The sequence below is a fragment of the Priapulus caudatus genome, unplaced genomic scaffold, assembly GCF_000485595.1.
Source record: "Priapulus caudatus unplaced genomic scaffold, Priapulus_caudatus-5.0.1 Scaffold245, whole genome shotgun sequence".
In the NCBI taxonomy this organism is placed as follows: Eukaryota; Metazoa; Priapulida; class Priapulimorpha; order Priapulimorphida; family Priapulidae; genus Priapulus; species Priapulus caudatus.
This window is the reverse complement of record NW_014577306.1, coordinates 160,790-188,666: the sequence shown is the minus strand read 5'-3', so window position 1 is coordinate 188,666 and position 27,877 is coordinate 160,790. Positions and strand designations below refer to the sequence as shown.

The 27,877-nt window shown below is 39.1% G+C and overlaps 3 protein-coding genes across 10 annotated transcripts in view; 2 read left to right on the top strand and 1 right to left on the bottom strand.

Moving 5' to 3' along the window:
* The window catches only part of LOC106807977 (probable cation-transporting ATPase 13A3), a 35,370-nt gene extending 16,795 nt beyond the window's left edge, over nt 1–18,575 (top strand). For 2 of the 4 annotated variants that reach the window (XM_014810512.1, XM_014810514.1), the window contains exons 3-30: nt 1,726–1,893; nt 2,077–2,135; nt 2,461–2,548; nt 2,735–2,892; nt 3,198–3,267; nt 3,404–3,538; nt 3,716–3,788; nt 4,223–4,354; nt 4,604–4,768; nt 5,091–5,248; nt 5,426–5,614; nt 5,894–5,955; nt 6,122–6,266; nt 7,678–7,800; nt 9,433–9,586; nt 10,076–10,193; nt 10,459–10,617; nt 10,980–11,151; nt 11,528–11,638; nt 11,864–11,943; nt 12,225–12,377; nt 12,545–12,641; nt 12,892–12,964; nt 13,160–13,310; nt 14,595–14,743; nt 14,956–15,044; nt 15,956–16,045; nt 17,365–18,575. In XM_014810512.1, the coding sequence (XP_014665998.1) occupies nt 1,726–1,893; nt 2,077–2,135; nt 2,461–2,548; nt 2,735–2,892; nt 3,198–3,267; nt 3,404–3,538; nt 3,716–3,788; nt 4,223–4,354; nt 4,604–4,768; nt 5,091–5,248; nt 5,426–5,614; nt 5,894–5,955; nt 6,122–6,266; nt 7,678–7,800; nt 9,433–9,586; nt 10,076–10,193; nt 10,459–10,617; nt 10,980–11,151; nt 11,528–11,638; nt 11,864–11,943; nt 12,225–12,377; nt 12,545–12,641; nt 12,892–12,964; nt 13,160–13,310; nt 14,595–14,743; nt 14,956–15,044; nt 15,956–16,045; nt 17,365–17,553 (3,510 nt within the window). In that variant the 3' untranslated portion in view covers nt 17,554–18,575. Of the gene's footprint in view, nt 1–1,725; nt 1,894–2,076; nt 2,136–2,460; nt 2,549–2,734; nt 2,893–3,197; nt 3,268–3,403; nt 3,539–3,715; nt 3,789–4,222; nt 4,355–4,603; nt 4,769–5,090; nt 5,249–5,425; nt 5,615–5,893; nt 5,956–6,121; nt 6,267–7,677; nt 7,801–8,885; nt 8,994–9,432; nt 9,587–10,075; nt 10,194–10,458; nt 10,618–10,979; nt 11,152–11,527; nt 11,639–11,863; nt 11,944–12,224; nt 12,378–12,544; nt 12,642–12,891; nt 12,965–13,159; nt 13,311–14,594; nt 14,744–14,955; nt 15,045–15,955; nt 16,046–17,364 lie in introns of all 4 variants that reach the window. The other 2 variants (XM_014810513.1, XM_014810515.1) reach the window with 2 other exon arrangements.
* A 674-nt stretch (nt 18,576–19,249) lies between these two features.
* LOC106807972 (tetratricopeptide repeat protein 1-like) lies at nt 19,250–24,223 on the bottom strand. Of its 4 annotated transcripts, none has more exons than XM_014810502.1 (7): nt 24,117–24,206; nt 22,504–22,689; nt 21,944–22,131; nt 21,438–21,648; nt 21,058–21,206; nt 20,607–20,661; nt 19,250–20,334 (listed from the first exon to the last, which is right to left on the bottom strand). In XM_014810502.1, exons 2-7 carry the CDS (start codon nt 22,667–22,669, stop codon nt 20,183–20,185), a joined length of 921 nt encoding a protein of 306 aa, XP_014665988.1. In that variant the 5' UTR covers nt 22,670–22,689; nt 24,117–24,206; the 3' UTR covers nt 19,250–20,182. The 4 variants fall into 4 exon arrangements, with proteins under 4 accessions (XP_014665988.1, XP_014665989.1, XP_014665987.1 ...); XM_014810503.1 differs by lacking the exon at nt 24,117–24,206 and adding an exon at nt 23,274–23,296; XM_014810501.1 differs by lacking the exon at nt 24,117–24,206 and adding an exon at nt 22,785–22,875.
* Nucleotides 24,224–24,233: 10 nt separating this feature from the next.
* The window catches only part of LOC106807971 (probable cytosolic iron-sulfur protein assembly protein CIAO1 homolog), a 15,079-nt gene continuing 11,435 nt past the window's right edge, over nt 24,234–27,877 (top strand). Inside the window, exons 1-2 of one of the 2 annotated variants that reach the window (XM_014810499.1) lie at nt 24,234–24,306; nt 27,163–27,297. In XM_014810499.1, the coding sequence (XP_014665985.1) occupies nt 27,165–27,297 (133 nt within the window). In that variant the 5' untranslated portion in view covers nt 24,234–24,306; nt 27,163–27,164. Of the gene's footprint in view, nt 24,307–24,389; nt 24,448–27,162; nt 27,298–27,877 lie in introns of those variants that run through there. The other variant, XM_014810500.1, reaches the window with a different exon arrangement.

Here is a 27,877-nt window from a genome sequence, read left to right as displayed (position 1 = left end):
TATGCAACCCCTTGTCGCGACATTTCTAAACACAACTACTATTTTACCATCTGCAAACCATACTTTACAAGGTTACTGTCTAGGAAATGCTTTAAAATTAAGCTGCAATAAAATCCGCATGGTTAATCGGCTTGGAGTCTCTTAAAGTTAATGCCAGTTATGAAAGACAAATAAGTTTTCTATGCAGTTAAGATGATATGGTTGTATAGAGGGTTCCGCGACTTGCACTAAAAATAGCAATATTACCTACATTACTGTACAATCCGGTTTTACAGGGTGTTGCAGGCAGGTTTACCATTGTGGGTTTTAGGTGCTAGAGTTCAATGAGGCTGCCATGCACACAGTCGGCAGATTCGTAGATTGAGCAGATCAGAAGATTGCACGCAACACATGTTCATACATAGACTTGAGTTTGTTTACATCGTGGGAGTTCAGAAATTTCACCAATTTTACTGCATCTACTCTAGCTATCAAACGCAGCTTTTTTATAATAGCTAGTGTATGCACGTTTGTTGACTGTCTGAAGTGTACGTAGTATGGATAAGTACTTTGATTCACTAGACAACGTAGCCAAAGCAGGCTATCTCGAGAAAATTGCGTGCATTGGGAATCGCGACCTGTACCAAATAGACAATGCCGAATGGAGTGAGGACCACAATGTGTTCCCATCACACACCTATTTGGATCTCATGAACTACCTAACGTTTTAGCCGAGTCCATTTTATACTCTCAAGGACTTTCAGAACTACAAAAGCCTGGATGCCTACGATCGACTGGTCTGTGGTTGGGTGAGAGCTGTATCTGTCTACATCTATGATCTGAACAATGAGTGCCCCATCTACGTTATCCCAGCACGTGTTATGCACTCCCAGTCTCTGAATATACCGTCTCTCCATCCGTGGGTTATGAGGAGAGAAAATGGAACAGTCATGTCAGCGCACTGTATTAAATTGTAAAGCCGGGCTTGGTGAATCTTGTTCACACGTTGCCTCGGTGCTATTCTACGTAGAGTATGCTGCACGTGCAAGGGAAGCCACCACACCCACTCAAACAGCTGCCTACAGCTGGATGCCGGCGATATATGTATATAAGTGTAAATGTGTATAGCGGCGTGCGCCGTGCGTGCGGTGTACCTGTGTGTTGCAGAGGAGCATTTGACCGGCATTTACAGGTAATTATCGGCAATACTAGGCGAAAGAGAGTAGAGAAACATTAAGACATTGGTAGTAAATACATTTTGTGTTTATTCAGCATTGCTTTTTTATTGAAAATGCTCCAAGCGTCTGTGGTCCGCCTGGTCTCTCGTCACTTTACCTTGTGTTGTGATCACGCTAGGCAGCCTAAAAAAGCTATGTGGCTCTCTCTGATACCGATTGCTGCAGTTGACAATACCGCAGGAGAGCGGAGTTGTGATGGATTTGCTTAATAGGCGAATAAAATTAGCAGAGGTGCGTTGCTCAATGTACTTGTACCATGCTTGAACTGGTTTCTGGAACCGTAATGGCCGGCGGCATTGCATTGTGGGTAATTTGAAAAATTGCGGAACTCTCTATAGCCAAGGTTCTGGTTGTATTATTCAGTTTATGGTGGATGCAAACCCACGACTTTTAAGTTATAGCTAACGCTATGTCTTTATGTTGTTGTAGATTACATGTTCATTTTGTTAGATGGTTGGTTTTGAAAAAGGAAGCTGTTTTTGATTATTCTGTGTTTTTATTATTGCAGCATTGCACGGGTTACCGGTGGAACGCTGGAAAGCTGTTCCTCTACTACACCGCGTGTTTCATCACCCTTGGCATCCTGGTTCTGGTCATGCACTGGAAGCCTGATTGGAAATTGGTGTTGACCCAGTCACCATGTAAACTTGAAAAAGCTAACACGGTCTTGCTCAAGGTAACACAATCCAGAAGAAACGTTGATTAATATCGTGAGACAGTTGACAGACGTGAGAAGTGAAAAAACATGTTTTTTCGTTCTTCAAAAATGGTTACTATGGCTATGTACCGGTTTTGTGATGATGGTACCTGCACAGTATTAGTATAAACTGTCACGTGTTCTCTATATTCCATCTTGCAGGATTGCTATGACAGACTCCATGTCTCACATGTACGGAAAGTACCTCCAGAAGAAGGATTGTGAGTTCATGCAATCAATGTTATTGAATATTTACTGCTCATAGTCTGACATTTCATTGCGTTTTACTAATAATAATTGAAATGATATAACTGATACATGCCATAAATGCATTGTGCTTTTATGCATAACTTTTTTCTAAGTGCTACAGACTTTTTTAACCAAAATGTTCTTTGAAGTTAAATTAATATAGTAAGTGTCAATGAAGCTTTTAAGTTTTGTTAGTCGGTGCCCATGGAGTGCACAATTTATATGGAAATATCGACTTTTTAACTATGATGAACTTAAGCATGAATGGGTTTGCTATATCAGTTTTATTTTTTCTAGACCAAATGAGTACCTGAAACCAGATTGTAGAGAGAATGGTTATGGGTCTGGTGCAGAATGTGATGACAGTTTTCTTAACAAACAAGATGTATGTATATTTAAACTATAGTGATTAAACGGTTCAAATATTCCAGTTCCTTATAGATGGTCATTATTGTTGTTGAGCTGTTAACATTCTGTGTAAATTCCAAGTGTAATAAAAAGAAAACATTATCATTAGTGCATTTGTAGTTATTTGTATGTGGTTAGAATAGATTGTGATTTATCATTGCAGGCAAGAGTATTTCGATATTTTGTTCATGTGAACTACCGTTACTACTGGAACTATTCCAAGCAGATCTTCATTCCTCTGTGGGGACTGGATGATGAAACACGCTGCATTGACTTGGCTGAAAACTTTAGAGGCTACTCTGCTGAGGAGCAGAATGCGAGGTAGAGTGTGTTAATAGCATGTGAAGAGAAACACGGTGAATGAGCAGGTGCCTATGTATGTTATGTGTATGAGCAGATTTCGTCATGACTAGCAGCGGAGCTATCTAGTACGTGAGCTGGCGAAGGAAGGCTCTACCTTTTGATGACTCAACTGAACATGCAGGGTATATAGGCATGTCTTACACATGGGGCTTGAAGTTGCTGCTTATACCATGCAACTATTGAATTATAATTCTCTGTGGCATTATTAGTAGAAATATCGAGTAAATATAAGTAGATGCCTATTTGTAATTCTCTTGCTGCAGATTGAAAATATTTGGAGAGAACTCAATTGAAATTGAAGTCCCTTCACGTCTACGACTGCTTATTGATGAGGTACAGTGTTCAAATGGTTACTGTCAAAATGTGGCTAACATGTAATTTATGTGATCATTTATGCTAGCGAATCTGCTGCTAACTTGTTATAGGACATGTTTCCGTATTTATTATACCTCCTTTGTATTTCTGCTAGGTGTTAAACCCATTTTACATCTTCCAACTACTCAGCACCATATATTGGTTTGTGGATGAATATACCTCCTATGCATCATGCATAGTTGTTATATCGGCTATATCGTTGGCCATATCCTTGTACGAGACGCGCAAGGTAAGGAGGTGAATGTGTTTGTTTACTTATTGTCATTGTTTCTGAGTACAAGAGTATAGTAGTTCAAATAAATATGTAACACTGATTAATAATCATGAAAACCAAGTTATAGTCTGGATTCTTATAAGTTGTAAGGAATGTGTTTGGGGTGGCATTGATGTTGGGAAATTATTTCAGCAAAGAGTGACATTGAGGGACATGGTGTCCTCCTCAAACTCTACAGAAGTGACAGTAATAAGAGATACAGGTGGTAAGCAAATACACTTTATTTGATTAATGATGTCATCCATGCATGTACCTAATTATTATTGGCAAAATATCTCTGTCATGCAGTGTAACATTTTAATACCTTGTCAGCTAAGTGCTTGTTTACAATTTTAAACACTACTGCAACTGTACATCACATATATATGTTTATATGGACCACCAACTGTAGATCCACAATTATCAACATTGTAGGTGAGGCATTGTGGAAGGGGTACATCAGTCATTGTATGCTTTTAAAAGCATGATTTATAGAATGTTGATTCATTCTGTTTTGCCAAATCTGAATTACCTAGCTATCAGATGTCTCTTGATGAACTCTGATGAAGCATTTGTAAGTTGATGTGTGGTTGTAATCGTATTCAGCAATACGTATGTGTCTTTAGTGTCAAGACAATCTCTTGTTGTTTTTTTCAATAGAATCGGAGACCATTTCTGCTTCACTGCTCGTACCTGGAGATGTAATCGTCATTCCACCCATTGGCTGTATCATGAGTTGCGATGCTGTGCTTACTGCAGGAAATGCCATTGTCAGTGAAGGCATCCTCACTGGTGAGTCTTACAGTACCTATGTTTGTAATGCTAATGTGCAAGTTGAGCATATGTTGTCTTTGTTCCCATGTGTGCTTATAGGTTTACATGTGTGATCTCAGATTCAGGTTCATGCCTTCATTATAATTTCAATTTACTTTTGTTCATGTATTGTCCTTCTGGTTCACCTTTGTCCTTTATTATTCATTAGCCACTTCATGCGCATGTGTATGCCATGATTATTAAGCAAATATTGTTTTCTGTTATCAGGGGAAAGCGTTCCGGTTACCAAGATTCCCATCTCTCATCATGACAACGAGGAGGAGGTTTACCACATAGATTTTCACAGGCGTTTCACTCTGTTTGCTGGCACACATGTCATACAGACACGCTACTATGAGAAAACGGATGTGACAGCTGTTGTTGTTAGGACAGGTAGGGCCACTCGCATGGAGCTTCTTCTATATTTTGGTATCCATACTGTGCCGCCTCCTCACTTTCCTCGTCTTCTTTGACACATTATTGCGTAAGATGAGAGGGGTCCGTGGTGAAATATAAGAACTACTTTTAAAACAGAAAAAAAATTAAGGACTAATGTTACAACGTGTATATTTTATGAGTGCTTTGTTCAGAAAACCTTATAGAACATTGTGTTGATGGTGAATCATATTATAAAGTCTACCCTTTATGTGTTGCACCTGCGATTTATCCTAATCGGGTTCATTCTCGTAGTGCATAAGTCATTTTCCATTTTAAGGGTTTTCCACATTGAAGGGTGAACTTGTGAATGCTATACTCTTCCCAAAGCCGATGGACTTCAAGTTTTACCAAGATGCCTTCAAGTTTGTGCTGGTGATGGCAAGCATTGCAGTGTGTGGCATGGTGTATGGTATATACGCACAAATTATTGATGGGGTAAGAAACTCGACAGTACCTGTTAGATAAACAAGTGTACGCTATAAGTGCTTTTTCTGTAGATAAGTCGAGCCTATTTGACATACACTTGCCGATCCTGACATTTTTTGTAGCATGGAGGATTAAGTAACAATGCAAGCAATGGAAGTGCAAAGAGGTTTTCATATACATTTGCAGCAAGAAACAGAGGAGGTGATTCTGAGAGGCATAGACATCATCACCATCGTAGTTCCTCCCTCGCTGCCTGCAGCCATGACCGTTGGCACAATCTATGCACAGAATCGTCTGAAGCACGCGGGCCTGTTTTGCATATCGCCTCCACGCATCAATGTCAGTGGCAAGCTAAAGCTCTTCTGCTTTGATAAGGTATAACAGGCAGTTTGATCTATGATCAATATAATAATAAGTTACATAGATCTATAAATAACTTTATTGGGCATGATAATTGTGAAACATGTTCATGTCATATGAGATTACACTGGTGTATAAGTTTGTTTTGCAAAATGGTTTTATTGGGCATGCCTGTTTGGATATTAAGGAATATATTAAAAAAATAATGGTTGTCAGAGGTACTATTCTACAAGGTCATGGTAATAGAAGCTATTCATTGCATCCTCAATGTGTGCACAATATTGGTAATTTCAGACTGGAACCCTCACAGAAGAAGGATTGGATCTCTGGGGTGTAGTGCCAGTAGAGGGTGACAGGTATGCAGAATAGTATCCGATTACACAGATTTTTCGTTCATGGTATTAACAACTCGTGGATGTTGTTATATACCATCTGCAATTTCATTTTACGAGCATTCTACCTAAATAATCTGAGCAAGTTGTTCATCTGTTTTGAGGAATTATTATCTCTTGTGTTGATTAGGTTCCAGTCGGTCGTGACAGCTCCGGACGTGCTACCTCGGGGCCCTCTATTAGCGTCAATGGCATCATGCCACTCTCTCACGAAAATAGATGGCGAACTAACAGGTGACCCAATGGATCTGAAAATGTTTGCTGCAACTAAGTGGGTAAGTTTTGTGTTGAACATGCTGTGCATTACAATGTAGAGGCATTATTGCTTTGTGACTGTTTTATTAATGATACAATTAAGCAGCTGTTTCTGTACATTCTTGTATTATATGGTTATATTTAACTGGCTGATATGTAATTATATACTTATTTTTGTAGTTGTGTTTACTTTTTATATTTGAACGATCATATTTAGGTTTATAAATCTATAAAGTAAATGAAGCCTTGGTTATATCATTTTTCTCTAGTTATGTAACATGTACAATGATAGTACAAACTTGTACTTATAATGTTCACCCTAAAGTACTTAAATGCACAAAATTAAAGTTCTAGTTCACACAAATTAGACAATTGAGTGGTTTATGTCCTTATTCCATTCTACCTTGCTTGATTTTGCATGCAAGGATATTTAGGATAAAAATTACAGTCTGTATTATGGATTTGTTCTAAATATATCCATTGCATGTTAAAATCCCTTTTCGCTTTCCGACTTGAACATAACACGTATATTCTAATCTGTTTTAATAAACATGACTTTGGGAATTTTTTGGAGCATTGGGTACTATCAATCTTTCAGTGGTGCAATGCCTTACATGTGTGCAGGGGTAGAAATTGATAAATGGAGCCCAGCAGAATGAAAGAGTCTGCAGTCTGAGGTTTAAAACCAAAGATAAGACTAACAACTAACGCGTGTGCTTATGTGGAATCCTCCGGATTACAAATCTGGGAATGTGACAGTAAAACAGGGCATATGTAACTCTCAACACGTGATAATTTCTACCTTTTTGAATGCATGCAAATAACCTTCCAGTGCAGCACATAAGTAGGTAGAGTGATCTGTTACATATTTTGTATTTGTCAGTACTTTGAATGCACATCCTAATATAATTAACTGTAACCATTTTTAAGAGGCTAATTAACACTTTCTTATGAGAAACCTTGTGGTTCTAATAGAAATATAAGATACCTGCATCAACAGCAGGGAACGCAATGCAGTCTGATACCATTGTCTCAATTCTTTTTATACATTCCACAAAATAATTATTTAAAGTTGCTGGGTCCTTAAGTATGGAGTTAAGTTAAGTTGCTGTGATGTGCACATCAGGTTCAACTAGTACGCTTACATATATATGATGTGTATCTGAGAGACACTGCTAAACCTGTAAATGTGATTTTTTCCGAGCCTTCTGTAGAAATATCAGAACAACTGTTCATGTTGCAAGGGAGCCAATCAGGTGGAGTGTCTCAGTCCAGGGAGTTGATGTTTTTTACCGTGGCATGCAGGAGAATCACATTCTAAGAAGCGATGTCACTTGCTCCCTGTTTTCTTTGATGGATTAAATTGCAACTACAATCCGCTTAAACGAGCTTAAGAGTGCTTAAATGCCTACATGTTTGTGCCTGTTTCAGTTGATAGAGGAGCCTGGGAGTGACACTGCCCAGTACAATACTCTTGTGCCCACCGTGGTGCGACCCCCTGAGTCCCCCTCTGCTGCTGAGCTCGCAGCTGACCCCGAACTCATGCTTTTCCAGGTGATGCGGCATATCTCTAGGCCGTTGTATGTTATGAGGACTACATTAGGTGGGTGGGGGTGGGTAGGGCAGGATGGGAGCAGTTCTGCTTTTTTATTGAGGCGTTTTTGCAATGGATATCACTGTTGCAACTGAGCGGACAGAGAGCTGTGAGAGATTGCCCTATATATCGTTATCCATTATATGCTTCTGGGTAAATTTCTACTAAAAAATAAACCTCTCTGAATGGAGAATTCAAAATCATTCATTTTAGTTGGCGAAGTTTGAGGTTTGCTAGTAATTGGATTAGACACGAGTTCTTAACTATGATTGATGCTATTTTTGATATTTTTAGTAAAGTCTTTTTTGTTGAAATACTAGTAAACAGTATTCCTAATGGCATATCACAGATCAGCATAATTAAATGCAATTACCTTATCCCTCTTATACATTCAGAAGCAAAAGTAATTGCTAATCTCATTAGCAACTATGGACCAGGTAGCAGTTATCACAAATTCACTGCAGTGCTATAATATGCTTTTGGCCATGCTCTTCTTATGTCATGATACCATGAACATATACGCACACACACACACACACACACACACACACACACACACACACACACACACACACACACACACACACTACACACACACACACACACACACACACACACACACACACACACACACACACACACACACACGCGCACGCACTATTGATATGCTCATGATAATACTAGTCATGTGTCTATTACCATACTGAAAACGGACCCTGCTTTGCGGTTATTCTGGCATAACACCACTTAACTCGCACTGAATGCACTGATATTCTATTGGTTATGGTTCTTCTGAAAAGGTTCCTTTCATATTCCACTTTTCTGTTGTCTCCTGCACTTTGTATCCTTTATTTTACACTTTTCACGTGTGCACTGAACCTTACCATGATGTTGCTAGTTTTCTGTGATACTTAACGGTGATAATGTGACAATTTTCTTGGGAAAAAAGGCTTCTTAGCTTCGTTTGCTACTCCAGTGTGGCGACCACTGTTAATTGTTCTAACCAGTGGAGTTGGCTTCCATAGAAACTCAACTTGAATTTCAGGTGCTTTTGGAGGCAGGTCGAGACACGTCGAAATTCAACTTGATCAGTCCAACAATTGTTAAACCTGTCACGAAAGAAACTTATCTTGAAGCTATGAGTCCAGATGAGGTGACATTTATATATGGCATTTTCTCACAGAAGGCATCTTTGATACTGTGCTACTTTCGTGAAGTCTTGAAGATAATATAGGGGTATGGGGAGATGGTAGTATTCAAGCTTGACTTTGACCTCAACTGTGCTCCTGTATGTGTGGGCATGTTACACTCTTTTCATGAAAGTGGATTGCTCATGGGGAAGTATAATTTTAGAACTGTCTTTGCTTTCATACTGTAACTTTCAGTTCTCGTTAATTATTACATTTTGTTCATCGAGTTGTTAGTTTTTTCCTTGTGATTACGTCGTATCTAACTGATATTGAATTTAATAATCACTTAGTAATCACTATGGTTTCAGTCAGAAGCATCATAAAGCTATGTACATGGTGTCATTCCGATGATTCGGATAGGCCGCGATATGAGTATGTAACAGTCTGTATATAATGCCACAGGTGCCCTATGAGATAGGTATTGTGAGGCAATTCCACTTCTCATCCAGCCTGCAAATGATGAGTGTTATAACACGCACACTGGGAAGCCGACATATGGACCTGTATGCAAAAGGTGCTCCTGAGAAACTCATGTCACTGTGCTTAGACAGCTCAGGTAAGCTCAATGCACCTCTGCCTAGGCAGTTCACGTGAAATTATGTGCGTTTGGCAAAATGGCTCATTACCTTCTGCCTAAGGTAAGATTTGTACTTCTGCCAGGACAGGTGCGGTAAGATGAGGTCCCTGTGCTCAGACACTTCAAGTATACTTGTGTCTTTCTATCTAGGCAGTTCAGATATACTGACATTCCTATTCTTAGATAGCTCACGTATCTCATTGCCTCCTGTGACATATTTTAATAGAACTCAGCTTATGCCATAAAAGACACATAAATTATTCTATTATTAATTATTAAATTGCACATATTAAATAAACATGAGAAAATGGATATGAATGGTCTTGCTCATAATACTCATGAGTGTACTTATAAAACTATGTACTAATTAAACTGTTTACTAATAAAACTAGTACCTGCTGGTTTGTGTTTAGTAATATCAATATTGGTGGATGCAGGCATCATAAATCTGATATTGTATTACTGCAGTTCCGGATGACTTCCATGAAGTTTTAGAGCGCTTCACCATCCAGGGATTCAGAGTGATTGCTCTCGCTCACAAGAAGCTAAAAAAGCTGCAATGGCATCAAGCACAACGCGCTAAGAGGTATTTCCGGCATGTTTTCATATAACCAAAAAATATCCAACGAATTATGTTGTACATTGTAAATCCCATTAACATTCCCATCAGCTGCATCCACACAATATACACGTGCGCTTTTATATTGTATAACAGCATAAATTCTTAGTAATTCTCAAGCTGTTGTAATAAGTATTATATCTGCTAATAGATAAAACTATTTTAATTCATATTTTATTTGTGTGCTTCATTTGAGGCGTCATTGCTTTAATTGGTCATTGCCGTCATACAGGGGTGAACTGGAGCGTGAGCTAAGTTTCCTCGGCCTACTCGTGATGCAAAACACACTGAAGCCAGAGACGACGCCTGTCATAAGTGAGCTGCGTAAAGCTGTCATCCGCACTGTGATGCTCACCGGTGACAACATGCACACAGCTATATCTGTCGCTAGGTGAGCACGTACCAATAATAATGCTGCCAACCTTGCTGCCAACCTTCCTCTGCTGTGGTAGAATACATACATTTTGCTAGGCTACAACCTGTTCAGTGGGACTTTGCAGCACGGTATGCCATCTCCATGCTCTGTAGTGAGCCTCTGCATAATTCTCGCTTGCTTTGCTCATCTCGCGATTTGCCTCTCTTACTGTTTGTTTAAGTTTGTTTTATTGAATTGTAGCCCCTTCCCTCTCTTTTATCGCCTCTCCGTCCTGCCATCGTCCTTTGTGATGATTCTAATGATCTCTATTCGTCCTCAATATACGGTGATTTCCGTGTCCACGTGTGGTTTCTTCATGATGTTGGTTTATTATGCAGGGACTGTGGCATGGTTGAACCGGAGCACTATGTCATCATGGCAGTGGCATCACCACCAGAGGAGAACAAACCTGCCAGCATTCACTGGGAGTATGCTATTACACCGACTGCCGAACTCTCGGACAGTGAAAGTAGTGACACTTTTGTTGCGGAGAAAGAAAAACTGCACAATGTAAGTTTTGCTCATATGCCAGGACTGCTCACTAGTTCATGTGAGTGTAGTGAATAGTTGCCAATTTATCTACTTGTTATAGTGGATTATGGTAAATTAATTGTTAGAAGCTAAATATGCATGAATTTTCAAAAAGAACATGATACTTTGATGTGAAACTGTGGATTCCATTACAAATTACATTATAGAGCAGTTACTTAGAGTTACTTAGTTATTATTTGGTTGTTGACCCTCATGGTGATCTGTAGAAGTCATATTTTGCTTGATGTATTAGCTACTTTGTTGTTGTTCCTCATCTGTTCTCATCATAATGTACTTAGTGTATTAGCTATATCGTTATTGACTTGTTATTGACTTGCATTGTGATCTGTTTTAGTCATACCAGGAGATAGTTCTAGAACAGGTGATTGCACCTTGCTATCACATCGCTATAAACGGCAGGTCATGGACAATCATTCGTGAACATTTCCCAGAGCTAATCCCTAAGGTAACAGTTATACCTAAAGCTAAAATAAGTGAATTATCTGCATAACTCCTTGTTAATTTCAGAAAGTCTGCATTCTAGTCAATTCCACAACTGCAGCGATTTCACTGAAAAACTGTGAACTAATTATAACGGTTACAACCAAGGCAGGATATGCGAGCTGCATACTGCGAGTTATTACTACAATGTTTGTTGCAAGAGTAAGAAAAATGCTTGTGTTTGTCACAGGTGGTGATGAAGGGAACTGTATTTGCACGCATGTCTCCGGAACAGAAGGTGCAGGTTGTGGAAGAGTTACAAGATCTAGGGTGAGATATCATGTTCTCTCGGTCGCATTTAGATAGCGAACTGGAACAAAAATGTGCTGGATGCACAAGATACCTCTTAAGCATATGTGCAGTATATTATGCCAAGTCTCCTAGACCATATGTGTGATGCTTTATCTATAATAACTCTATAGGGATTTTTATGCTGTTACGTCTTTGGTCTATCATACCTTCAGGCTATCATACCCCCAGTCTATCATATTATCAATATCCCATACTTCTGCTGCTGGCAATAGCATTTGCAGTGAATGTCTTGTTTGTAGATATATAGTTGGCATGTGTGGGGATGGAGCCAACGATTGTGGAGCGCTTAAGACCGCGCATGCTGGCATCTCCCTGTCAGAAGCAGAGGCATCCGTTGCCAGCCCCTTTACATCCAAGGTGCCGAACATCACCTGTGTGCCCATCTTGATGAGGTACGGTCATATAGATCATGTTCCCCACCAACAATAGCGACATGATCACAATCACGTACTTAGTGATTCCGTTAAACAATCACAATTTTTGTGGCAAAGTCGTCCTAGACAGCCTACAATATATAATTTTATTATAGACAATATAATATCTTTTATATTTTCCATAGAGAGGGGAGATGTGCATTAGTGACTTCATTTGGAGTCTTCAAGTACATGGCCTTATACAGCATGATCCAGTTCATATCCGTGTTAATACTCTATGCAGTAAGTATTTAGTATTTATCATACAGTATTAATCAAACAATTCATTATAATATAACAAAATAGGCTCAGGCTAATTATTTTTGATCAGTTTTGGCATTTCGCAGTCATACCCCCTAGTATTATTTAATCCTGATTTGGACCAAAGAAAATCGGTGCTGCCCTCACAACCGTGCAATAATTGCATAATATATCGCAAGCCGATAAACTACATACATAGAAAACGCTGTCATAATATTTCTTGCCATTTCAGTACAATACTAACTTTGGAGATATGGAGTTCCTGTATATAGATCTGGTGATCACGACAACCGTGGCTGTATTTAGTGAGTGGCGTATTCTCACAATGTTATAAACTATCGTTATTAACTTGGTAGTGCCCAGTCGTGCACCTGAATTGTTCGTTTGCATACTTGCCCTGTTCTACCCATAATGTCAATAGCATGTAGATTTCATTTCAGTAGGTAACTTTAATCTCAGACGTTATTATAACTAACTCTTCAACACTTTTTTTCTTATAGTGGGCTATACAAAGTCTTACCATAAGCTGGTTGCCAAGCGACCATATGGAAGTCTTGTTGGCATACCTACATTGTTCTCGGTAATATCACAGATAGTGGTCCAGGCAGGTGCACAGATTGGCGTATTACTGTACCTTATATCACGACCAGGGTAAGTTGGCATGCTCAAGCATTACATCCCTCTAACAGGTTTCTTGGTAGATAGATTTTGAAATAAGCTGTTTTTCATAATTTGCGAGTTGTATATTTTTAGCTCATCTGACGTAGTCAGGTGCAGCTTGTAGAATCGCATGATTGTCCGTCCGTCCGTGCGTCCGTCAACAGTTTGGCACAAATCTTAACCGCTCGACGTACGGTCACGATATTCGGGACGTCGTGGGGGATCGTGAAAAGGACTCGGGATGACAAATGTGGGGGTCAAGGGTCAAAGGTCAAGATGTGTAAACGGAGGGGGAATATTTCCCCCTTAACTCAAGGTATAGGAGGAAATACGGAATTGCGGCACAAATCTTAACGGCTCGACCTATGCTCTGTGTATAATATTCGGTGTATAGTGTGATGGGCAGGAAACCCATCACCAGTGTGAAATTGAAGGTCACAGGTCAAAGGGCAGTGGGGAAAGGTCAGATATCAGACATTTTTTGAGGACATGGCCTAATGGACAGAGTGAAAAACTTTTTTGTTTCAGCGCTGACCTACCATTTTTATCACTTTACTAAAAGGACCATGAAATGTGCTTTCCACTGACATGCGAAGAGTAAGTGTCTGATAACCTTTTGAGCCTCAAGAGGAGGGTTAAACATGGATTCCTGAACTGCCTCAATTATGTCACAGTGTTCTCATTCATGGCACATCCATAATCTTGAAAGCCAATATGCTCTGATAGCTCAACGGGTACAGCAGAGGATTATAGCTCAAAGGTCCTTGGATTGAATCCCATCAGATTTTTTATTATTTACCTGTTTTCTGTATTTTTCTATCTTTATCCATTTAACTATTTTTTTCCAATTAACGCAAATATTTACATGATTTATTTACAACAATTTAATAACAACAAATAATTTTTACATCAATTAATTATTATTTTTTTAATAGGGTTAGGGTTAGGGTCACAATGCACCATAAAACAGGAGTTTCAGGCACGCGATTTGTATCAACCAATGTTATTTGGGAGGTATGCAGAATGCAGAAGGTTGCTGAAATGATGTGTACGAAACTGCGTATCTGCATATCTGCACCTAACAAAGGTGTTACTACTCGCGACTTAAATGTTACGTTTATAACCGTAGCAACAGACCTCAGATGAGCCCAGATGCTCTGCGGCTCTTGTTAATAGTGTGGATGTTTGGTATAAATAAATAGATACAAGAAATTAGATGGTCCTTCCTGACTTTCAGTGTGATTTGAAATTAATCTTTGGTTATCATGTTTGCAGAATTACGCGTGATCCTGTTCCAAAGGGCGAGTTTGACCCAGTCACATGGGAATCTACTGCTATATTCACGGTGTCTAGCTTCCAGTACATCTTTTTGGCAGCACTTTTTTCCAAAGGTCCTCCGTTCAGAAAGCCTTTCTACACGAACTGTGAGTAATAAACAAACAAACAATAAATAACATGCCACGTTGTCATTATTGCTATTTCATACTTGACCGACACTATTGTGTAATATCTTTTTAATACGCTGATATGTTGCTAAACATCTGCAATCCACTATATATTATTATAGTAATATACACACGCCCAGTGCACCAAGGCATTGCACTTATCAACTATTAAATTATTTTACTGTTTGCAGATCTGTTGTTGGCCTGCCTTCTACTTCTGGGCAGCTTCAGTCTGGTCGTTTTGATCTGGCCTGTAGAGAAAATTTCTGACTTCATGGAGGTAAATGAGAAATTATATTTTCAGCCCCCCCCCCCCTAACTTGATAACTGGTGATTTGGCAAGTAGGCAATGAGGAGCAGAGTACTTACGTGTAGATAAAGTGGTTATTTTGGAGAGCAGCGAGACAGTCTGTTGTGAGCCTAAGACGCATGTTGCCGCAGAGATAGTGCTAGCCATTTGAGGTCCGTGTCAATGCAGAGACAATGTGAGCTACGTGAGTCATGACACAGCATAGACAGTGTAAGCTACATGAGGCGTGTGTCGCCGCATAGACAGTGTAAGCTACGTGAGGCGTGTGTCGCCGCATAGACAGTGTAAGCTACATGAGGCGTGTGTCGCTGCATAGACAGTGTAAGCTACATGAGGCGTGTGTCGCCACATAGCCAGTGTGAGCTACGTGAGGCATATGTCGCCATAGAGTCGATGTAATTTAGTCGGCGGTGATAGAATGTACACTGACCGTAATTTGCAACTGTATATTATTTGTCAAAGTGTTAATGCAGTGAGTATTAAAATTTTATTAGTAGTTTTTGTGCTTCATATGCATCGCTTCCTTGATTTGTATGCCTAGTTAATGTCTCTCGGCTCTGACCCGGACCTAAATGCTAAGCTAGCGATTCTAACCTAGGAAGGTCTTACTCTGTGTTTTACTTCAAAATCCATTTATGCTAGTTTTCGTCAGTTTATAGTCAATTAAAAACCTATCGCCTATATAGATGATACGTCTACTCGTACTTCAGAACTTATTTATTACGCTAGCCTTAGTCAGTTTATTTATAGGCGATTCAAAAACCATCGTTTATATAGGCGATGCCTCCAGCTGTGTCCAAACTCAAAAAAATATCTCAATGGTACAATGGTTAATAGCGTCTGTGCTGAATAATGTCTCGCTTTGATTTGCTGGTTTACAGCTGTACAGAATACCAGATGAGTTCATGTCGTTCCGCTGGATGATGCTGTGCTTCGTGGTTGGAAACTTCCTCATCTCCTTCATCATTGAGGTACGCATTTGGTATCATGCCGGCTCACGCAAAGCTAACGTAAAAGTCGGCTGCTGATGGCCTGTTTATTCCATTATCTTTTATTTCATTGTGGCTCTTCAACTTTCTTTGATGGATAGGAACGAGTGATTTGTGGTTCTGTGTTAATGCTCAAGTTCTTTCTGTTCTACATCGAGTTCGTTTTTAGCACACCTTGACATCGTCAAGCTGAGCTATTGCCATGGGTCGTCGTCCGTCGTACGTCCATCCGTCCGTCCGTATTTATTTCAAACGCCATCGCTACAAAGCGGGTATAGCGCCATCTAGGGTCACAAATTGTGATTCATTTTGGTTTATAAATTATTATTGCGATATACAGATGGCAATCGTTTCTATAATGTACGTCGATGGTTGCTCAATTAAAACTGACTTCTTCTTACTCACTCATTTGTGTCCCCTTTTTTGTGGTGAGCTACAGTGTCATTGACACTTTTATTATTAGCTCACCTTGACATCGTCAAGCTGAGATATTGCCATGGGTCGTCGTACGTCGTCCGTCCGTCCGTCCGTCAACATTTAGCTTCGGTCAACGATAACTCAGGAACCGTTTGACCCACATGTTTGAAATTGGGCATAGGTGGTACTGCTATGCTCCCATATTAAACGTCTTATTTTGGAGCACGCCAGTCGACGTACTTTCAAGCCACAGCAATTTTTTTGGCAAAAATGGGAATTGCCATTAGTCAGTTCAGGTTCAACGGATTTTGCTCATTTTGGGTATGTGAATGAATAAGGCTAGGGTTTTCATATTTAAAAAAAAATTATGCAAATTAGGTGGTTTGGCAATTATATAGCATATTATATGACACAAACAGTCTTGTGGTGTCACACTCGTCGCGTTCGTTTTACAAGATTTCATTGACAATACCTAATTTGCAAAATTGGTATTTCCTCTCCACCTGCCGCCCATAAAACGTCTATATAGCAGTAAAGTTTTACAAAACATGTTCGGAACGGCAGCATAACCTATTTATTTTCAGACGCCATCGCTACAAAGCGGGTATAGCCGCCATCTACGGTCCCAAATTGCGATTCATTTTGGTTTATAAATTATTATTGCGATATACAGATGGCAATCGTTTCTATAATGTACGTCGATGGTTGCTCAATTAAAACTGACTTCTTCTTACTCACTCATTTGTGTCCTTTTTTGTGGTGAGCTACAGTGTCATTGACACTTTCATTTTTTATATTTTGCCCTTGGCTTATATTTTAGTGTGGACATATGAGTAGGTGTACTAATTCCATGCATATCTTGTATTACCAATATTATATTACAGGTATTCATCATTGATAGCAAACTGCTCAAGAAAATATTCAGGTTGTGCTGTAAGAAGAGACGTCCGAAGAACAGGTACAAGGTTATAGAGCAAGAATTAAATGCATTGCCAGATTGGCCCCCAGTGAACGAAGTTACATATGCTCAGAGCAATGATCAAGATCATACAGCAGATGATAGCATCAGCTGACATAAGCTATTCATCAGAGCTATCTGCTGAGCAAATTACAATGATAATGAGAGGCCTGAAATGCATGCCGTATTGCCAAATTTCAGCAATGAGCAATTAACATCATTCAATGCACTACATGGATTAAACGGGATAAGTCTGGAGATGCACACACACTTATATTTATGTCAACAATAATAGTAATATATTACATATAGTTATATATCAGGCTAATCTAGTATATGTGCGACACAAACACGAGCTATCCACGTGATTGCAGCTGTATTGTCACTGTTGATGTATGTGCAGTGAGGTTGCACCCAATAAGTATGGCTACATGAAAATGGCATTGCCTTGTTTTAAGGTGTTGAGATCAAATGAAAAATGAGGTCTTCGACCATGGCTTTGAATGGACTGATTAACTCATTAAGTACAAAGTACTAGTATTGCAGGTATTTAGAAATAATCCGTACGTAAATGTGTACAGGATTTTTTATTTCATTATGCTGGATATTGTTCTGAAATTTGCTAAAAGATCTGCCCAAATGTTTTAGTATAGAAAGGTTGAACTAATGTTGTAAATAATTGCTTATCAATTTTTGGGTATATATTATATGGCAGGAAGGAAAATAGAAAATGGCTATTTTAGCCTAGAGCCATTTTTTACCTGTGGAAACATTAGTCATGTTAGATGTACACACTGTCAGTGTATTCACGTATACAAAGATTCACAAGTGAAATGTGGCACACCTTCCTAATGTGAATAATGGGACCATGTCCTTTGCTGGTTATGTAACAAAAACTTTGCATGTTCTCACATGAAGGAATTTAAAGGCGTAAATTATTCTCAGGCTTTTATTTGCAACATCTTTAGCATCATTTCCATGATCCATGTTACATGGAATGTTATATTCAACTTGTCTGTACTTCGTACTTGTAACAGCATGTGCATCTGCTATGTGATTTTAAAAAAGTAATAAATTTATTTATAACCATGTACAAATTTAGATTAAAGCCTATTTTAAATATTGTCTTATCAATTATATCGTCTTATATTGTCTTTAAATATTGTATATTGTATCCAAATATTGCTTAAACAGCTTATAGTTTGTGTCTTCAATTTAATGCCTGTGGTTTTTAGCTCATCTTGACATCGTCAAGCTGAGCTATTGCCATGGGTCGTCGTCCGTCGTACGTCCATCCGTTTATTTTAAAAAAATATGCAAATTAGGTAGGGTTTGGCAATTATATAGCATATAACGCAGATAACAAACAGTCTGTGGTTGCAACTCGTCTGGTTCGTTTTACAAGATTTCATTGACAATATCTTTAATGCAAAATTGGTATTTCCTCTCCACCCTGCCGATAAAACGTCTATATTAGAGTAAAGTTTTACAAAACATGTCGGAACGCAGCATAACCTATTTATTTCGAACGCCATCGCTACAAAGCGGGTATGTGTCCTTTTTTGTGGTGAGCTACAGTGTCATTGACACTTTCATTCAAATATGGTGCCATCATAAAGGTAAAAAGAGCTTGCACCTGCCTATTTATATATAAATAGCACCCACTAATGGTTGAGATTTTTATTAACACTAAGCTTGTGTTGACAAAATTGTAGTCATCCTATTTTAAAAGATTAAATGTATGAATATAATCCAAACACCCTGCCACCACAGACCCACCCACACTACACATAATACACATTACATATATATAATATCACAGCATTTATTCTCTAATCATCAGTTTACAATACAATAGTAGCCCAGGACATATTTGACGGACAATGTAAAGTGGTTCAATGCTTTTATAGACATACAAATAATTAAATACCATTAGCTACAATACAGCCACAATCAATAACAAGCATGACTATTTCAATAAGTTGAGATAAACCGGTTACATGTTCCACTGTAATATCGAATGCATTGCAGCTATCCTGCAAAGCAATCATGCTAAGCAACTAACAGCACCATGTTTCAAGTTGCTTACTGTAAGGAAACCAAACAGAACTTGTTTGTTTACTAATGTGTTTCAATGAAAGATAAGTTCCAGTACCTTTATCTATCAAGTATTAGAAGACATTTTGGACATTTCGTACATAGAAACTCGTATTCATATACAATGATACAAAATATTTGAGGAATAATAATAAAATTGTGATAGTTCAGTGTCCTCAAAAAAAACCACAAAATCAGTCCCCTGCCTGGTCTTTTTCAAAAACTATTTAGATGGACATGAACAGTGACTTTTAGAACCACTATATACTTGGTGTGTAAATTTTGGGAGAAAAATGGGTTTGGCCAGAGTCACATAAAAAAATAATATTAACAATTACCTGCTTAATATAACTGTGCAAGATAATTCAACATAGTTTAGACAAAACCCCAATTCAAAATGAATTTTATTGTAGCTGTAGAAGTGCAACAGATGTCATACAATCCTCGAGGTGACAAAAAGCAATTTAAGTGAACTGATGAGGAAATATAGCCATACACAATTAAATTTAGTGAAATGACGGTGCAGAAAATTATCTGATAAATGTAGTCGAAGAGTAATCCATTGTCTAGTACATGAATAAGACATACCTGTCTTTATTAACATTATACTATGCTATATCTCGTTGGCTGATACAGCACACTCAAACCTACTTGCCATTGCCAGGTGTATTAGGAGGGGGCGCCCCTTGGCTGAACTGCACGGAATAACTGCCAGTATTTGGATCCTTTTCCAGATTAAAGTTGTCTGTCGAGAATCCAAATGGTCGCAAAATCATGTTTCCAAGGTCTTTCAATTTTCCTGGATAATATATTTAGAAAATATTGTAAGTCAGTATACATTGCAGTCAGACAAGCAACTACATAAAAAAAATCCTTGATAACGAGGAAGTAGATGTAAGCCATGAATGTTTATCAACCTAGCTATTGTAAGTACATTGTAAATTGAGTTTGTGTTGAAATTGTTTTGTGAATTTGAGTTAGGTATAGTGTTGAAACAAGAGGATGAATGAATTAGTGCACAGAATTCACAAACGCTGACAAAATCACTGTACGACGAACACACAAACGTACCCATCATCTCCGTTTTTAACTTCTCGTTGCGCTCTTCAATCTCATGAGGCAGCCTCTATAAAGTCAATAAAATATTATATTTCAACTTCAAAAAGTACAATTTTTAAGGCATACTATTTTGAATGGCAGTTTAATATTAGGATATGAGCCAGGGTACATTTACTGAGATGTTATGGCAATGCTCTATTATGAGCAATAATCTTTATTTCCATGCATGTTAAATTTAAAACTACCGGTATCATACCATTTCACACGGGTCTTTTAAATATCAATTCAATATTAGTACAAGAGCCAAGAGATATTGACTGAGATGTTATAACAATGCCCTATTATGAAAAATGATCTTTATCACTATGCGTCTTACATTTAAAACTATCACTGCTTATAGATATATATGCAATTAACTATTGACTCTGAAGAAGAGAGTGTAGTACTAAATATACAGACGCACCAAGCATGCCTCACGAGCTTCCTGGTTTGTGGGATCTAGGTTTACGACCTTCTGATAATCCTCTAGAGCCTCATCCAGTTTCTCCAACAGCTCATATGTTTGTGCTCTTCGTAAAACTGCCTTTAGGTAGTTGGGATTCAATTCCACAGCTGCAACGAAAATGGGCACCATCAACTTTTGTCATGCACAGCTACGTACGCTTATTGTAAGAAGACAACGAATAATTATTTAGTAAGCATTCCTGGGCTACAAGTAAAAAAAAGTTTTAAGCGATAAATGATACTTTCACGTGGATGGAAAAAGGCAGACAAGATAAGAGAAAAGGGCATCTGGTTTTGAAACTACACTGACAGGCACTAACTCAAAATTCACAGTGCTACCTTTACTACAGTCCAGGATTGCCTCTTCCTTTTGCCCGAGCCTAAGGCGCGTAGCAGCACGGTTAGAATACATGATACTCCTGTCTTTGAAAAATGACAATGGGCATATTTGCAGAGCATGTGCATAATTGTCGAATGCCTCTTTGTACTTCTCCTCCTTGAAGCATTTGTTACCCACAGACTTCAGGTCCTGAGACTCCTTTCTGTTTTCCTGGTCATGGAAATACATTATGGTTAAGTTATTACATGTATCCACTATTATATCCATGAATTTACATGACAAAAAATGCAAGGTGCTTGTTATGCTTACACTGTTCCACTTTCAGACCAAAGAACATCAGTATCCAGAGTACATCAACAACAACTGAGAGCAACATATTGTACAGGTTCATACACTACTCCCAGGGCAACTGTATCACAGTCATATTAAACAATATACCACCTCATTGTTGCCTGTTTACATGTGCGTAAATTAAATATCAGGCATAGTAATTCATGCCACGCACTTCCTTTTCTTCTGTGGTCATCTTTTCTTCCAACGCCTTGAGGTAATCTTCATCAATGACAACTTCCTCAATCTCTGTTCTGCTTGGTTCATCTGAATCACTGGATGAGTCAAGATTGCTGTCCTTTTCTCCCTCACTGGCATTTACTACCATAGATTTAAATGCAGCATCACTTTCCTTCTCTTTCCCTGTGTGATGGGAGACTAGTAAAAACACTATATAATGCAAATACATGCAAGAAAACACCATTACACATCACAGAAAGATACATATTCAATCTAACATCTTACACATGACATTATACGATATGGCACACTTGGGCGGCCTTCCCACAACACATAAAAATTTGTACCCCCTCAGGGTTAGGGTTGTAAGATTGTAAACCCTCATCACACAAATTTTACCCAATTAATAACTTTGGTGCCTAATGGCTGCTATTGTACCATAATTTATTAATAATATCAACAAGGACAATCGGTACATGCTTATATATATTGAAACATATGGGAACTAGTTTAAGATGCTTCAAATTACATCAAACAAGTTTCAGGCAGTAATACCTGATACTGCGGTGGTTGCACTGCCAATTTCTGGAACGTCTTCGTTTGCCATCTCAGGTGCACACCCACTCCCTTCCAATGACTGTTCCAGATCCTTGGTCAGATCATCAATGATAGCTTCATTAGTCGGTAGCCCCGCCTTCGTCTCCTCGATCACTTGGCTCATCCTCCTGTTTTAGACCACACCTGCACAAACAACCAAAGTTCCAATCACAATAAATTTATTACAACTTTTCACAAATTTTAATGATTGCTAATTTGCTATATCACTTTCGCATTACCTCTAGGGGAAATGACTTTTAAGATGTTGTATATCTCAATAGCAGATTCCCAGGGATAAACTTTGGCCTCAATCGGATGCAAATTCTTCTGTAAAATCTGCAGTTCTTTCACCAGTTGGTAGCCTACACGTGGAAATATCAGGTCTTGCTCTCTCAATCTAAGTGAAGGACACAGATCGTTCCTTCCGTCACCTACAAATGCAACTGTAGTGAAGGTCACGCCTTCTGTTCTCCTAGCCGCAATGTACTTCTCAAGAATGTCTCCTTTGCACAGGTTCTTACTACTCAGTTCACACCAGTCCTGATGATGGAAAGGTTCTAGGGTGAGCTTTCCTTCTTCTGTGAACTTGGCTGAATTCGTAAACACAGCAGTGATGAAGCCCTTCAGGTTCTTATCTTTTAGGATGTAATCAATGAGAATGGAGTTTGAGTCAGAAATGATGATGCTTTCAAAGTATGGTGGCAGCTGACTGAAAAGTTCATGCATACCATTTGTCAAAGGTATTTCCTCCATGCATTTCTGGATGCTTGTGGGTGTCACTCCGTGCTCAAAAATATAGGCAAACACATGTTTCATAAAGAGTGTCCATCCCGTCTTGGCATTGTAGTAGTCTCTTATGCTCTGTGGCAACTAAGAAACAACAGTGCTTTGAACTATTAGGTAAAAATATACTAGCTTATAAATATTTTATTAATATTTCATATTTATGTATACATTTTGTAATTATTTATCAAATTTGTATTATGTTAGTGCAAGTGATAAATACCCCTCTGTACGTATACGTAGGTAGGTAACTGTACGTAGTACGAGGTATAAATTATGTGATATAATAAAATTAATATTATATTCGGATAGTATTTCTTGTAAAAAAACAGCAGTGATGAATATATGGTGAAGCTCTGAACACACTACTATTTTAATATAACCAACACCATCTGTACCAATTATGAATATTTTACCTTGCCATTTGGTGCCAATTTCTGCACCACAACGTCACTGTTATCTGTGATAATGGTGTGGTCAAAATCAAATGCTAGCAGTATCTTATCTTGCATATATTCCATCAGTGTCACTGTTATACCTGTATACTTGACAGGCACATATTCTGCCTCATCTAAAAATTAAATCATGTACATATTAAATTAAGTTAGCAAAATAACTGCGATCCATAGAAAATGTTCCTATATAATATAAGCTAATGCGAAATTCTATGTGAATTAGGTTTTTCCATTGCCATTGCCTTTGCTTGGCGCAAGTTCCCATGTCATGAGAACCTACACGCATTTGGCATTTGTATTGTATGTTCATACTAGCAGTTTTATATTACTTACTTTAACAAGTTGTATTTCAAAAATACTTGGAACATAAGATAACAAGCGATGCCAATGATCTAGCAAAATCCGCAACAGCAAAAAGTATCCATGTGCAACCAAGTGCTGCCTCCTGTCGGTGACGCCGAATGTGATTGATCGTTAGCGCGCTGAAGTCGGCTATCCATGGCATGTGTTTGTATATAATATGGTGAGAACAATAATCTAATATCAGGAGTGAATAATAATCTATATCTATTATCTATAATAATCTATTATTATTCACTCCTGATAATATAGTGTACATATTACAGATTCTGATACTGTGATACACTAGCTGTAACTGGTTGAGGTGAATATATATGTACCAATATTTACCAGTGATCACTATCGCTACCACTCTTACTCTAGTCTCTAACCCGACCAGGCTGTGTGACTAACGTCAATACACGTATTCTACGGGTATTCTAACCCTAGCAATACCGTTTCCTGGAGCTATCTAGTCTCTAGTCTTAGGTACTTAGTTTGATTTGACCTAGCTCCAAGAAACGGTATTGCTAGGGTTACAATACGTCGTATAGACAATCCGTCGCACAGCCTGGTCGGTCTAGATTTGACCTAATACCTTCACTTCAATACCGTCCAATACACCGCTGCAACACATAGCGCGCACGCCATTGTGCACAACATTTACACAGGCACTTGGCCCGTTTCAATAATAAAATGATGGTTAATAAAATAGTACAACTTGTCAGTACTAGACCTACCAGTAGTGCTGATACTGATAGGGTCTATGTCCCCCAGGGTACTGCCGGAACGTACCCTGGCCCTGGGTGGTATACCGGAACGTACACTACTACTATCTAATATGCCGGACCGTACCTCGCCTACTCCACTAACGAGTCTATAGGGAGTCGCCTACGCCTACTCTCTAACCCTAACCATATCAAATAGTTACCAGGGTACGTTCCGGTATACCGGACCGTACCCAGGGTACGTTCCGGCAGTACCCTGGGGGACATAGACCCTATCAGCACCAGTAGTAGTACCAGTAATAGTCTTAATGTTTGATTTGACCTAATAACTTCACTTCAATACCGTCCAATACACCGCTGCAACACATAGCGCGCACGTACGCCATTGTGCACAAATACACAGTAATATAGAGCTCTTTTTGAGGGTACGGACTCCCTTGTTCAAAAGTTCATTTCTACCCCTGCAAGAGTGAAGAGAGCTCACTACTCAGTCTACTGTAGTAGATTATACTGACTATACTGTGTTGCAGGGCTCGAATTAACCGACGGCCTATCAATCGCCGTACTGCCTCTGAAAATCCAACCCGACCGACGGCAGTCACCTGCCTTGCCCTTTTGTGTAATTGCCGTCGGTGCCCTTTAATCTAGTGCCCTGGTTTCGTTTTTAGTTGAGTCAACATAACACGTGCGTGTGCGATGTTGCAAGACGATGTTGATGTACTAAAAATTTTTGTTATGAGTTTTCCTTTATTTTACAAAAGTGCCTTGGTGCCCTTCTCAAATTTTGAGAGTTGCCTTGGTGCCTTTTAAAATTGCCTCTGTGCCCTTCCATTTTAGAGAAAATTCAAGGCGATTTCTCACATGCCCTAAAAAAATTGCCTTGCCCTCCTCGTCGCTTAATTTGAGCCCTGCTGTGTTGTAACCCAACAAGAGTATAGGGTTTTAATTTTCCACTTGAGTAGTAGTGGTAGTACATAGTGAGTAGACATGCGCTACGTAGTGAGAACCGAGAATGTAACTTGTGAGTTGTGGCCATGACTCGATCATTAGTTCACAACTCGTGTTGGTTTACATGATGCAACGATTGTGTTGTCACATAATTAGGTGCTGGGAATTTCATGAAATCTCACCTGGATTATGGATACATCTCATTCATCTATAAATAAAACGTGATTGATTCGATTCATTGGTCAACTTTTCATTAGAGCAAATATACCTGTGCAAACCAGTCAATTGAAACTCCGGCCCCCTGACCCCCGGGAAAGGCAAGGAATTTAACACTTCCTTAGTGAAAAAAACAGCAATTTCCCCACCCATAAGGGGCAGGTAGTCAGTTAAAAGCCCCTATAACTGAGGATCATTTCTCAGATTCCAAACAAAACTAAATTCTGGTTCAAAAGATGCTTCCTTCTTCAAAGACGTCACCACGTCTGCCATTTGTTCCAGCATGGCAAGACTTGGTTCTAGTGCCCCAACATTAAATCCCTGCGATTATCCCCACTTCCAGTGCGAGCTGTTTATTGTTAAATCGCGGCTAAATGGCCCTGCTGGTAAAACGTCTTGTTAATTTCCCAGCCACCCCGGGCTATCATGTCGTTAAATGCGCGTTAAATCCCAGCTGTGGCAGCGTTAATTCACCGGCCGCCCTGTCGCGGGGTGGTCGGGGTTTCAATTGACTGGTGCATAATAATAAACATGACATTTGAATCTGTTGCTACTTATATACCTGGGAAGCCCTTATACATCTACTTATACCTGGCAAGTGAACCTGAGACCCCTACCCCAACCCCACCTTTTGACCTAACACTAACTGTGGCTCATAGGGTCTATGTCCCCCAGGGTACTGCCGGAACGTACCCTGGGTACGGTCCGGTATACCGGAACGTACCCTGGTAACTATGTGATATGGTTAGGGTTAGGGTTAGAGTTAGGGTTATGGAGTAGGCGTAGGCGACTCCCTAGGCTCGTTAGTGGAGTAGGCGAGGTACGGTCCGGCATATTAGATAGTACCAGGGTACGTTCCGGCAGTACCCTGGGGGACATAGACCCTCTCAGCCTAACTGTGACATAAATCATAATTCTAACCATACATGCAGTTAACAAAAATATGCAGAAGTTGTCAATGCTGGGCTTGGTATAGCTGATATTTTCTGTGATGAGTTATTGTTTAGAGTTCAAAAGAAAGTTTTCTGTATCATCTGATTGCAATTAAATCGAACACTTGATCACTAATGCAGTGCAAACATTTTTCTCCAAAGTTACTTGAAGTTTACTCAAGAAATTGATCGAGAAGTCACATACTTATTTTCTAGATATGGGACAGTTGAAAGAGGTTTCCTGTTTGAATGGTCACACAGACAGAGTGTGGAATGTTTCATGGAATCCAACAGGCACGACTTTAGCTACCTGTGGAGGTGACAAGACAGTAAGACTATGGGGGCAAGAAGGTAAATTTGAACTTTGATCTAGGCAACTTTCAAACGTAATGCATCTTAATGGTATAGCCAGCTATATTCATTAAAAATGTTACATTAGATAGCTGTAGAATTTTCTACAGAATTCTGTGCAAAATTTGTTTATCATTGTGAGAAGCACCTCGATGCAGGCGTTTATTATAGTGGTCTTAGTATTATATTTTATATTTTCTACAGAATTCTGTGCAAAATTTGTTTATCATTGTGAGAAGCACCTCGATGCAGGCGTTTATTATAGTGGTCTTAGTATTATATTTAATATTTTATATTATTTATTTTATACAAGTTGAAAAGCCAAAGAGTGCCAATATTAAGCAGTTAATATTATTATGTATGAGCAAGGGAGAAAATAGAGGAAGAGGGACGAGGTATATGAGGAGGGGAGAAGGTGGTACAGGAGGAAGGAGAGAAGGTAGCGGACGAGGGAAAAGGTAATGGAGGAGGAGGGGGAGAAGGGGAGGAGGTAGAAAAGGGGGACAGGAAGGAGGTAGAAAAAGGGTACAGGAAGGAGGTCGAGGAGGAGGGTAGAAGGTGGTCGAGGAGGAGGGTAGAA